General features: G+C 46.1%; 1 protein-coding gene across 1 annotated transcript in view; it reads right to left on the bottom strand.

Annotated features, from left to right (window-relative positions):
- PEX14 (peroxisomal biogenesis factor 14) overlaps positions 1-13,632 on the bottom strand; it is a 141,633-nt gene that overhangs the window by 85,002 nt on the left and 42,999 nt on the right. Inside the window, exon 3 of the mRNA XM_004013728.6 lies at positions 6,030-6,114. Within this exon, the coding sequence (XP_004013777.1) occupies positions 6,030-6,114 (85 nt within the window). The remainder of the gene's footprint in view (positions 1-6,029; positions 6,115-13,632) is intronic.

Consider the following 13,632-nt stretch of genomic DNA (forward strand, 5'->3'; position numbering starts at 1 on the left):
AATGGAACTCATTCATATGTAGGGGACTGACTGTACACAGAAACTGTGACTAGCAGGATTCTCTAGGAAAGAGGGTTCAGGCGCAGGAGTAAGAGATGACAGGACAACCTATTCTTCACTAGCTATCCTTCACTGTTTGAATTCTTAAAACCATGTACATATCTTGCTTTAAAATTTTTCCTTTTATCTTTAAAAATAAAAACAGTGCTCTATGTACATGGCGGTGCCACAGTTTTCCTCACAGTGTTGTTGCAGGCACACGAGTCAAGAAAGAAGGAGTCATTCTTCACTTTCAGAGAAAAGGCTCAAAACCACTCACTAAGTCTAGAAGAGCTATCTCCCCTCCCCTTCAAGCTCCTCTGTGCAGCTGTCCCCTGACTGCAGGGAGAGGAGTAGAAACACACTTGACTCAGCTGTCCAGGGAGAACAAGTGCTACCGGCTCCCCCTCTGAATGGGGAGGCCACAGTGATCAGCCAGCCGAGCTGCTGCAGCTCTCATCCTGAATGCTGAAAAAAATCTGCGGAGTTCAAGACAAGGATAACAAGGGGAGCAGGAAAATGGATGGGGGGAACACCAGTCAGGATGATGGATAAGCTGGTCCCGAACAGCGGGTGATGGGCATGCAGACGCAGGACTGGCAGGGAAGGAAGACTTCCGCTCACAACAGATGGATGGCGATGCTCAATCATCCTCAGGACGCAGGCGGCCGCCACACGCAGCCCGGCCTACTCCAGCTCTGGCAGTACCTCGCTCGTCCGCAGGGCAGCACGGCCTCCCCCAGAGGTTCTCTGTACTGGACCCCCATCGGGTCAGGGCAGGGCCAGGCCAGGGCAATGAGAGCAGGCAGCGCTTGAGTAAGACGCCGCTCGAGGGCAAGCTGAACCAACTCGCGGGGACTGACTGCTAATGGACTTCTGCCCTTGGCTTCCCCCAAACACCCCTTTTTGTCTCTCTCAGTAGCCCTCACTCCAGAGTAAGGCTTGCTCACGAGGGTGATCTGTTTGCCCAGGCCTTGAGGGGCAGGCTAGGATGTGGGATTCCAGTGTTAAAGCTGGGACAGTCCTGGGCAAATCAGAACCCGTGATCATCCTACTTATGGGCCACTGTCCTCCCTTTCTTCTCTCCCTCTTCACTGTCAGTGACAATCTAGATGGACCCAAGCTCTAAGCTCCCAACTGAGCAGAACCCCATGCAAAGGTCCCTGTGTCGTCCTCCAGTCACCCATGACTAGCAGAGAGCAAGGACTCAGTAAGAAAACTCATCCAACCCTAGTCTTCTCTCAGAATGGGAACGTCTGTGATAGGCAAGGTTCAATTATTCCAGCAAATGCAGAAATGCGTCTACATCTGGATCCTGCAATCCCTGTCTGTTTAGCAAAGAATGAGAAGGGCTGGATGGCCCCTCACAGAGCTGATACTGTTCTTTCCAGCTCAGCCGCAGGAGTTTCTGAGGATGAGGAGATAGGCCCTGATCAAGCATGGGGTGGAAGCTGGCAAGCTCTTCATCCCTGCCCCCTCCACGCTATCCACTGAACCCAAGCTCTAGAAAAAAAAAAACCTGTGTTATAAAAATACTCTGGCTTTACTAAGACACATTAAAGAATTAATTATAAAGTAAAGCCGAAGGAGAAAATTAATTTTAGAAACACATGAGGTTACAATTTTTTTTTTTTTCCTGGAGATGGGGGAGGAAACAGTTATTTTCGTTTTCATCCTGGGGGCACAAGCTGGGAGCTGTCCAGTCGATAACCTGGCCATCAGAACAAGGTTTGTAATTAAAAGGTCAGTGACCTGGAAAGCCAGGGCCCCACTCCCAGAGCTACTCAGTAATGACGGAGCTATTAAATTAAGACTGTTATGAAATCAATGCTAAAAAAGCTTTCATGGTAACGAGATTCCATTCAAGGACATGCAAACTACCTCATGAAATGGATGTAAATGATAAAAAAGAAAAGTCATAAAAGAGAGTTAAATTGAAATCTGTGTGAGAATCCACTCCCCCTTAAAATATTCCAGTGAGAGAAGCCCTTCACCTCTACCCCACTACCAAGGTTGAGACCAGCAGGTTTCTTCCTCAAGTTCATTTCCAGCAAGGAGGCAGTTTTGCTACTGGGGATTCCGCTTCCAGGAACAGAAAAGAGATAAGATCTTGTTTCACCTTTTAGAATGAGGAAGCATGGTAGTAGTATGTTTTATTTGATTCGTTCTCCTTCACCCTCCCCCCAGCCATCTTCTATTTATTAGATGAAGGAGAATACAGTCCTTGATTTATACACTTGAGAAGGACAACGGTAAGCCAAAGGGTCAGTCAGCACCACCCAGGTCCCACCATGCAAAATCACACAGTAAAGCAGGCGACGCTGATCTCTTTTCTGGAACTCTGTCTTGCAACAGATATATGAGAAAAAGCTAACAGAGAAGTCTACCTCCCGCCATCTCATCTACGCCTTTACCCGCCACGAACAGGCTCCTCTCTCTTACCCACCTTATACTCCGCCTGCCAAACGTGTTTGGAAGCAGACTGCCTCCTACATTTTGTGGTTGGACAGGGTGTCAGATCAACATAAGGTTACTGACGGCAGCATCCAAGCCCCTAACTTTCTGGACTGATCCAACTGCTGTTTTTAAGTTACTCTAACCTCCTGGACTATAGCCTGCTTAAAGCCCCAGATACGATGCCTGCCTGGCAAGAACTGCTTCTATATATAGACCCATTCCTTCTATGAGGGCTTAAACCCCACACACCGTCCAATTATCTTCATGTGTGGCTGACTCCGCAATTGATGTCATCTGCAGAATCAAGTGGTTGGACGGAAAACAAAAACATTTATTCTAGTACTCTGAAGGTGAACAGCTGCTTTTCTCTTGCATCCAAAAAAATTCCCGATAAAAGAAAGAAATGTTGTAAATTACACAAACTGGCAGCACAAGCTTCAAAGAAAATGATAAATGATTCTAATAACTTCATGTTTCTCATTAATGACTCCATGTTCAGACTCTGAAGCATCCAAAAGAGATCTCAAAGAAACAAAAAACAAACAAACAAACAAAACCACAAAAGACCCTTGCAAACCCTATGCCATCAGCTCCCCCAGCTTCCCCAGCCCTGAAATCAGAGGGCACAGGTTAACCTGTCAGTTACAGTGGAGGGACCAGGCCCTTACTCAGGGCTGCAGCTTCACAATAAAACAAACTCAGCTGATGTTTTTAAAGTAACCCTCATTTTCCACTGAAGTGACATGCACTACAGGGACCTCGATTTCTATATTAAATATTAAATAATATTAAAAGAAAAACAAAATTGGATTTGCCTTTTCGGGAAAGAGATGTTTATTAAAAAAAGAGAAAGTCAAGATTATAATTCAAGACAGGGCTCCACTGCAATTCCCTGAAGTGACATTTGCTAGGAAAGCCAAGACTACAGTAGCTGTGAGCTCCCCAAACCCAGTGCTCCAACCCTCCACTGCAGCAAGTCCTGTGGGAGATAGGACTGGAGGAAGCCAGGACCTTGGTCCCTCCCCTCCAGACGCACTCCCCGCTCCCAAAGACCAGAGAGCCAACTCCCTTTCCTTCTCAACTACTGTTAGGGACAGGGCACAGGCTCACTCCTTTATAAGATCCCCTCCTCCCTCACCCCATTGGAGATGGTACCAAGCTCCGTGAACGTGATCTATGTGCACCTGACCCTGAGAACGGGAAATGTGAAAAGTGAAGTTTAAATCCACAGAGGGCTCTTCTTCCCCAGATGCCCATCAAACCTTGGAATTCTCTGCCCAGAAAAGGTCCTGCCAGAACCTACTCTATTGGGATTCAACTCGGAAATAGATAATTACTGACTGAAGCAGCGTTTTAGACGATAATGGAGGTGAGTGATTAAGTCCACGGACTCCAGGTTTAAGTGCAGGGTAAACTCTCTTTGGAAGAAAGGTAGGATGCCTCTCTGGTTTCCTGCTGCCTAACATTCTAAAAACTCTAAACCACATTCAGGGTCGAGAATGAATTCCGCCCACAACAAATACTCATCTCCTCCAGGTCCTCGCTCACATGTCACCCTCCCGGAGGGACACCTGCTAATCACCCCATTGAGAAGCACAATCCATTCCCACACGGCACCGGCTCCTTTCAGCCCACTACCCAGGCACTCCTCTCCATGGAACTTGCCATCTGATAAACAACGTTTTGTTTCTTCTTTTGCTGTCTGCCTTCCCCTGGTAGAACTCAAGCTCTGAGAGGGCAGGGGTTTTGTCTGTTCTGTTCTCAGCTCAGGGCAAACACTCCGAGCTGAATTAATTAAATGATGGTTGTTGGTTTTTAAAGGAGCAACAAATGACAGTTGTACAGGACAGTTTTCTACAGTAATTATTAGCCCACAAGTCAAAAGAAGTATTATTTGGCCCAGACTTTCTCTCTCTCTCTTTTTTTCTCTCCCTCTCCCAGTCAGGGATTTATTAAAATTAAACAGACTAGATGGAGCTCCTGATACTCAAACTGCTCAGCAAAGCCTGCAGTGGGGAAGTGCCGAGCAAACACCAGAGACATTTGTCTCTAAATTGCTCTAAATACCTTCTGCAAATGAAATTCTAACCCAGCTACGTTTGAGAGAAAATGAGGAATAACTGGTCATTGTCAGTGGAGGAGAAGATCAGGCAGTTATAATATTGCACAATATACTGGGCAAAGGATCTCTTGGCAACTATGGATTTTGTCTCAGGTTACCCCGGGTAATCAGCACAGCTTTTAGGCTCAGCTTTCCCCAGCTTCAATGCTTTGATGAGAGAGCTGAAACCCCTGAGCTTTTATGATTAATTACTCCCCATAGGTACACATATTTCAAGGAAAAACTCTTTTACAGCATGATGGCTGTGGAGTGGAAGGGCCAGCCACTGCACTCCAAATTTTAATAATCTCCTACTGTTGGGGGTGGGGGGAACCGGGATGCCGCCAGGAAGTGCCCCTTATCAACTCAATCACAGTCAGGGATTGGCCCTGAGGCTGCCTCTAAACAGCTGCCTGTGAATGAAACGCTTGGGCTGATCCCGCCCTAACCCTGTGAGCGCAGCCCTGGGACCCAGCTTTACATGGTCCGAAGCGTCACTTCAGTGGGATACCATGGAGCAGACCTAGGAACCACCACCAAGCCACGCCCTCTTCCATTTCAGCCACTAATGATTTAAGCTCAAAACCCAGACTTTTGAGACCAACATTCCAGTTCCTTAAAGAGTCTTGTTTGGAGTGGGGGGTGGGGGGGGCAGGTGGGGGAGGGGTGGTGTGCAGGGAGAGCAGAGATAACTCACTTCCCCTCACACATAGTGTTTAAGGGCCTTTAAACAACTTCCTAGCTTTCCAGAAAATTTGACATGCAAAGAATGAAAAGAATGCAAAGTATCTAATTTCTTTGTTTGATAAGCTTTTTTAAAAATATATATTTCACAAAAAAAGAAACATATCTTAAATTTCAATAAAACCAAGAGACTCTGTCTGCTTCAGACAATATTGAATTTGTCAAGATCCATTTAATCCCTGCTTACAGAAATACCATAAAACTAGTAATTTACCACTTTAATCTGTAAATCAGACTGACCCCAGACTTGACCTTAACCTGACCTTGTTTAGTCATCTCATTTCCCTCGTCCTTCATTCATCTCTTTCTTCCTCATTCTTTACTGAGGCAGCTAACTTCATAATCTAAGGCCAATCTTTCTGCAGCCACGGCCATGATCAGAACAGACCACAGGGCGGGAGTCCCCCCTGGTCTTCTCCCCAGGCCTCTTCTGCTGCTGAACACAGCTGATACCAGGCTGCCCTGGACCAAGTCGTCGGCCTTACATCTAGCGCTCAATTACCTGAATCCTAGCATCTCTGCTCTACTGTAAGAAAAGAAGCATGCGTTCCCACTGGGGGCCTCCTTCACCCCCACTCCCACACCAGTGGGGCAGTCACAGGAGATCAGTCATCATACGGCAGCTGCTGTCCGCCCCGCCCCAGCCCCGCTCCGCAGGCCACTGAGCATGGCCACAGGGAACCTGTACCTTTCTTCTTAAGGAACGCTCTCCTGGTCGCAAGTGGGCTCTGGCGGACCCGAGAGTTCTGTAGAAACTTCACAGCTGTGGCAATCTGGTAGGGGAAATAAAACAAAGAAGAGGAGGAAACGTCAACAGTCTACATTTCAAGATTAAGAATCCTACACGTTTACCCCAGGTCCATAGAAATAAGCGCAATACTGGGGTCAAACTAACCAGTTATTTCTCACATGTAAAATCTGCTTAAATTAAAGACTCTGTTGGTCCCCTACCATCACTGGCCTCCTATATCTGGTTCTATCAAATCTAATCCCCTCAGCCCAGCTTTTAAGACCCGCAGTAATAATTTCCTGTTCTCCCTGTTTGAGCTGACTCCTCACACCCCTCAGCAGGGAGCCCTCCCTGGCCACACTTACCCATGTCGCTCCATTTGTGTCCATGCTACGCCCTTTTTTCTAGAAGGCCTTCCCTTCCAGCCTCTACCAGTGTAAACACTGCACATGCAGCAGCAGCCCAGGCCTGCTATAGGCTGTTCTAACTCCGATAAGTCTTCCCTGAATAAGCAAGCCATCTGATTTCCCCATTCTCTTCAGTTCTTTGGTGCAGCTGGTGAGTGCCATATAGCTGAAGACACAAGTCTATTGTCTTCTAATGTTCAGGCTGCCTCCCCAGCCACACTGCTAGCATCTGAAGGGAAGAGATCAGGCTGCCTCTACAGAACCTGGCGAAGCAGTGAGCATCCACTGGCTGGAAAGACTTACATAAGTCACAGCCACTCACACTTGTCTCTCTTATGCAATGGAGCCAAATTCTAAAGAGCCTTCAAAGGACAAATTTTAGGGTTTCATGGCTAAAAGCTGACAGACTAAAAGATTATCTACCTACCTCTGGAAACAATATTATTTAAAGAAATCTACGGATCTACAAATGAGCCAACTATGGATTGTATTAACCTTCACATTACTCAGTGCACACGAAGCGTGTGCCTGCACACCGCCTGTCTGCTCTCCACCACTGACACTAGACTGATGGGTGGGAAATGCCAACCTGCCCCCATAGGAAAGGGGCCACTGTAAATGACTATCATTATTGATCTCATCAGAAAAAGAACCACTTAGTTTCCAGGTACAGGTAAAGTCAACAGACCCTGAAGTTTCCTCATAAGTTGTTGAAAGAAAAAATTTCTAAGGGGCCAAATGTAAGGAAGTTTTCTAAGATTTTTCAAACTAAGGCAGCAATTGAACAGAGATTCACACAGAAAGTACTGTGAGTACAAATGGAATACTAGCTACAAGTATCTTCTTCATATTTTATATGAACTTCATCATGAGACCAGACACACCTCTTTGGTAACAAAAGATAAATCAGAAAGGAAAAAAAACTTCAGGGCAAACCCCTGATGTATTTCCCCTGTGATCCCTTCACGGGAGGCTTGGATCAGACACTCTCCCCGAAGGACGAAGTCAGGTAGCCCAAATTTGGGCCTGTCAGAGGTAAGACACAGAAGCATTCCTTGAGAATGATTAGAATCTGTCCAACACTGTGAACACTTTAACTACCATCATGAACTGCAGTGATAACCAATTGGTCCTGGACGAAAGAGAAATCGATGCTCAGGATTCTAGAACCTCAAAACTACATGCTCACTCCCGAGCCCCTCAGGATGCATCCAAATAGAGAAAAATCTGACAAACATCGACAAAATGGTTGCATTCTTATGAAGAGATGGGACAGGGGAAGAAAGAAGAGAGAAAAGGGAAACAGAATGGGGTTAAGGAGGGAGACGAGGAGGAGGAGGGGGTGATGGATGAGCAGAGGAGATGGAACAGAAAAGAAGGCAAACGGAAAAGGAAAGCAGCTAGGAGCCAGGAGGAAGTGGCGAAGGAGAAAAACAGGAGGAGGAGAGGCTGGCCTTGGACTAGGTGGACAGTTGCACCATCCCAGGCCCCACGGGCTCAAGGCCCATCTGCCCAGATCAGGTGCCTTAGGGCTAATTGCTCTTCACCTGGAGAAAAAATACACCTTCAACATACAAGACAAGGATAGCATTTGTATATGTGGTAAGCTCCACACACCCGGGGATGGGTCCCAGGTGTCAGAGGAACTGTGGGCAGGCAGGTCTTAAGCCAGTGATGCCAATGGCACAGCTCCTGACATTCACCGGTAGAAGCATAAACCTTTCCTTCATCCTTCCAAAATTTTCCATGACAGAGAAAGATAACAGAATCCCACCACTAAAACGCACAGGTTTCACCTTGCTTTTTTAATACAGTCCTTGGTATATGCATTTCTGGTCAGAGAGCAAAGTTCTGATGGGTTTAATGGTGCACTCAATGCAGTGCTTGGCGCATTCCATCAATTTTTTTTTAAAAAATTGCATCTCTTATTTCTTTAAATACATTAATCAGCCTGGTGTAGGCAAAACGGATCCATCGGACAATGCAATAAACATGAATTATCATCTATCCAACACGCATAATGGCTTAAAAATACATAATAGCAGGTGTAGTTTAAATGATTAGTTATTACACCTGTGGTGGGTCTGATTCAATTGGGGAAAATCATCTTTAATAGGTTAAAAGGTTTAGATCACCATGCTTTCCTTAAAGTGGCTGCAGAGAGGGAATGATGGAGTGCTCTGTCATTAGTAATTCATTTAAGAAAAACGTGGGGGATATAGCAAAGAACAGCATAAACGGGAGAATCCAATTTAAACATCAGGTAAAGCAGAAAACACCTTTTAAAAAAGCAAGATAAATGAATTTGGAAGGGAGGTGAAATTGACATATTTATTTTAACGGGAATTTGACAAAGTCCCGGCACACTTCAAACTTGCAAAAAATATGAACAATTTCTTTTAAAGTTTCCATTCACTAATTTCGAGCCATATAAAATAATACTGCCAAACACCTACATAAAGTATATCTGGGGCTTGTTTATGCCCCTCTTGATCTTTGTAGGAAAATGCAGGCGACAGGCAAATCGCATATTTAACAGCACCGGTATCACTATGCCAGATGCAAAAATATAAAGCATCCAAACTAACAGCTTCAACATAATGGGCTTTAGAAGAAAGATACCTAGATAAGCAGCTCCATCCATGTAAGCTGGACATACAAGAATGCCTCTCCTTTCACTAGCTATTTCTTCAGCTACTCTTTACTCTTCTCCTCTCTCCTCATAAGGACCTGGCACTTCAACAAGGTGGGGAAGAGCCCGTCCAACATAGAATTTTACAGCCCTTTGATTCACACATAGATGGTAGAAGATTTCTCCAAACCCTTCCCCATAATGCAAAGGTTTGAACACGCCTAGATAACGGACGCTGTCCCCAGTTTTCGTCTTTCATTTGACTATTGTTGGACACTTTTCATTAACTTCACAGAGCAGTTCAAGGGCTCTTCCCTTGGTGGAGGTCAGACAGACACAACACCCTTTTGTCGGATGAAATGACGGGGTGCCTGCAGCCTGTCCTGTATTATCGTCTGATTTTCTAATTAGGAGATGAATGTGACTATTCATGGGTTATATTTGTGCCCAACTAAATTACATAAATTCAGGCCAAACCTTCCGCCTCAATGTCACAGATGTAAAACGGAGGCAGGAACGTTACTGCACCCGGTGTAGGAGTGCAGCAAGCCAAGGAGAATCCTGGTGAAAAGCTCCGATGTGGAGACCACTTGCTGCTGAGTCCCTCAGAGACACAGAACTGGCCCTCCTTTCCCCTTCTCTCGCACCCCGAGCATTCTTAATGAGGGCAAGGCAAATTACCAGTAGCTGGTCTCATAAAAATAAAGATGACAAACTCAGAAGGAAAGAGAAGCAAAGTTTCTCATCACCCCGTTCCTGTGACCCGATGCTCTGTGTCCCACCTTCCCTCCCTCCCTCAAAAAGTGAAACAAAACCATCCTGTCATCATCGACTCTGCAATTTTAGGCAAGTTTGATGATTTTACTCTGTTCATCACTTAAAGCTAGAGATAAAACCCGGGTGCAAAGAGGAGGAGCAAATTCTTGCCTTGGCAGTGGGTCCACTGGAGTGACTGCCAGCAGCCCAGGGAAAAAGAGGGGACTTCAGATTGAAAAACACCTTTGGATCCAAGATGACTGGCCAATTGAGAGAGATTTGTGTGTGAGACCAGGATTTGCAACTGTATAAATCAATGGAATACAGTATACTCAGGGGCTATCTACAATGAACTATGTGCTGTTAAATGCATTGTGCAGGGTAAGTAATCCCAGGTGAGAAGCAGCAAGGTTCCTGACAGTCCTCACTGAAGCGATGCTTCCTAGATGCTTTCCACTCTCCTACAAAAGATCTGCACACTATCATCTTCAGAACACACGCGGTATTTTCTGCACAAGGGGGAAGGGAGAACAGAGCTTGCCTAACAATGAACCTGGGGTTGGGGGGAGCCTGAGCACTCTGCACCTGACATGTAAACCTGATGCGCTGTCTCCAGTGACACTTACTTGGAATGTCACCAACTTCTGCACTCCTGTGTGCAACATGCACATCTATCTCCTAAAAATGTGAGGATTCATTAGCCATTTAAAAATATTAAAAATAGTCAAAAATTAATGACACTAACAACCAAAGCCAAGTCCTTTTTCACCCAGAGATCACAACTAGAGGGCAAGAGAAAACGATCGACAGGCGGACTTAAAACTCCATTCCAACACTGCTGCGCTACACATGCACGGCTCAGAAGATTAAATTGCCTGCGAAAGGTTCCTATGCTCGTACTCTAAAGTAGATAGATACCCTGAATCCTGTTAACAAGCGTTAGACCAAAGCCAACTCGAGGTTTTACAAGAAATGACTGGGAAAGCCGGGCAGTGCCTAGAATGAGAGAACCCTCTTCAAATGGAAACACTGCATTTTAGTAAGAAATCAGTACTCTGTCAGGAGTTCCTTGACAAATATGGTCATCAGTGGCACAAGGAAATAGTTGCAAAGCAGCTGTTAATCAGAGGAACACATCGTAGAACGCTGATGCTAGCACTCGTGAAAAAATGCAACGGGCTAATTATGAAGCCATATATCTCACTAAAGAGGCCGTGTTCCTTGAGATTCCAGGCAGAGCGCTCTCAGATCCAGGGTCCTAGGACAACATAATTCTGGTTTTCTGCATCCAGAAGCCTCCCTGACCTACAGATAAGGGTCCTGACCAGGCTCACTGCTCTCACTTCTCCACACTCTTTTTCAGCAGGGAACAGGCTGGGGAGCGGGGGAGGCAACCAGCCCAGAAACAGGGGTAACCCCCAACCACATTCCAAGATGCTGCACAAATACAGCACAAATACAGCTCCTAAACCAGAGTAAGAGAAAATCTAGGAGCATGCAAAAAAGACACGTCGGAATTACCCTTCTAATGTGGCAGGAGAGCACGTGTGTGAGAGCAGCAGTCAAAAAGAGCCGCCCCCAGCCGCCAAAACGAAAGGAGGAAAAGGCAGCAGCAGCAGCAGCAATAAAACGGAATATAGAAACTGCTGCGTTTGAAATCGCCAAGGGAGAGAGGGAGTCTGGCGAAGAGCTGCTCTTAGGGTGTGAAATGCAACTCGGGGAGGCCGAGGGTCTAGAGGGCAGGTAAGAGGGGAAAGTTAATATGCAGAGGAAGGCTCGGTCAGCCAAAATTCAATACGATCCTATGATCCTCCGCAAGGACAAGGAGGCACGAGGCTCCCCGAAACCAGACGAGTGCGAGTGGGGGGAGGGGCGCCACGACCAAGCGGAGCGGAGCCGCCAGAACGGCAAGAGGGGAATAACCTTGAGCTGGTCGTGGCCGAGGCCACCGCAGCGCGGAGCCAAAGTGCCCCCTAGCCGGGGCCGGCGGGCGCGCAGGCCAAAGGAGGCGGCCGCCCCGCTGCCTTTTGCGAGCCCCGACCAAGTGTTTTCACTCCGGGAAAATGAAATGTTTTGCAAGATGAAACAGAATGAAAATTGAGGTTTTAGGTAATTACTAGTTGGCATTTACATATCACGGGCTGGTTCAACACCTATTCATTTTCCTCTTTTATTTTCAATTTTTTAAAATTGCTCATTAAAAAATGAACAGATGACAGTGACAGGGAAATTCCCCCCCCCCCTTTCTCCTTCTCTGAGGGTTACAAAATCGAGAGGTACTTTTCCCCCATTTATCTACAATTAACACGCACATGCAAAGGTACCTTTCGTTTACATGGAGGGTGGGGGGAAGAGGAGAGGGGAAAGTCAACAAAAAGCCAGGAAGTTCAAAAATAAAGACACTGAGTTGTACTTGAGCCAGCCTCCTGCACCTGGGTGAGCAGTGCGCTTACAAGCGCCCTGGCTCTCAAGGAGTTAAAGGAAAGAGCCTCTCTTTCAACTTGGAATTTCCTGCTTTCCGTCATTGTGTCCTTCCCATTGTTGACTTGGGTTCCAACCCTATACTAATTAAGTCGTGGGCCCTAATTTCCTTTGTTTTACTTTACTCTGTTCTTTTGTTTTTCGCATTAAAGAAATAAAAGATCCCTGGTAGAAGTGCATGTGAGTTGACATGATAGAACACAATATGTGGAGGCTATTGTGTAAATCTGCATTTAGGGAATTCCACAGCACGCATTACTGACCTTAGTCTCACTTTAAAAACACCAATATATGCAGTAAGAGCCTTTATGAAAGGTGGCAATGTCATATGCACAATAACTACCCTTCAAGTGAAATATCTGTGTTTAAATTTTTCTTCTTGGCCCTAGTTAAAAATATTGCATGAACTGCTTGTCAGAATGTTGGTGGTTTTGTTATTTTATTAAACTAGTTCTTCCAGAAATGTATGTGGAAGGCAACAGGCAGTATTTAGTATCAAGTGGAGTTAGTGATGGACAGGGAGGCCTGGCATGCTGCAATTCATGGGGTCGCAAAGAGTCGGACACGACTGAGCAACTGAACTGAACTGAGAGTGATTTTAGGCAAGGGTGACTAGGAAGTACTCTGAGTGCCAACTTGCAGCGCAAAGGGAGCTGGGGCTTCAGCAGCAGAGCTGACACGCAGAGCTACCAGCGCGGAGGGCGACCGGAACCACGCCACAGAAAGCGCGGTGGTGCACACTCTCACTGTGCGGGAAATAAAAACCCTTGTTTTCCGGGATGACGAGATCAAAGTTCCTTCTTAGGAAAGGTTGAGAAGGAAAAGGGTTCTCTCCTTGGGGAGAAAGAAAAGCAAATTTAAATGCCTGTCCCCACACATCCCCACCTGAATTTAGAGAGCAACCCCTCTAATTTTTGATGCAACCAACAAAGCAGTTACCCAAAGAGGAGAGAAAAAAAGGATGACATTTGCCTTTTCCTTGGCTTTGAAATCCAACTGGCAGCAAATTGTTTGAAGTCTTGTTTAGAGAGGAAACCGTAATAGCCTCCATACTGAAAAGAGGAGGAAAATGCCATTATACACGGATCACGGTAGCAGTGACCTCAGCAGAGAAGGCAAAACGAGCTGGCTCCCAGTCGGAGCGTTGGCCGGCATGCCAGGAACAGAGTGAAAAAGGCTTGTGTGTGCCAGCAACGGGTGGCAAGCTTTGGGTGCTCAGTCCCAGGAGATACCAAGAAAAGGCAAAGAGTTCAATTTCCTCACATGGTGTCTTTCAGCAGCTTAT

Source organism: Ovis aries, chromosome 12, assembly GCF_016772045.2.
Source record: "Ovis aries strain OAR_USU_Benz2616 breed Rambouillet chromosome 12, ARS-UI_Ramb_v3.0, whole genome shotgun sequence".
In the NCBI taxonomy this organism is placed as follows: Eukaryota; Metazoa; Chordata; class Mammalia; order Artiodactyla; family Bovidae; genus Ovis; species Ovis aries.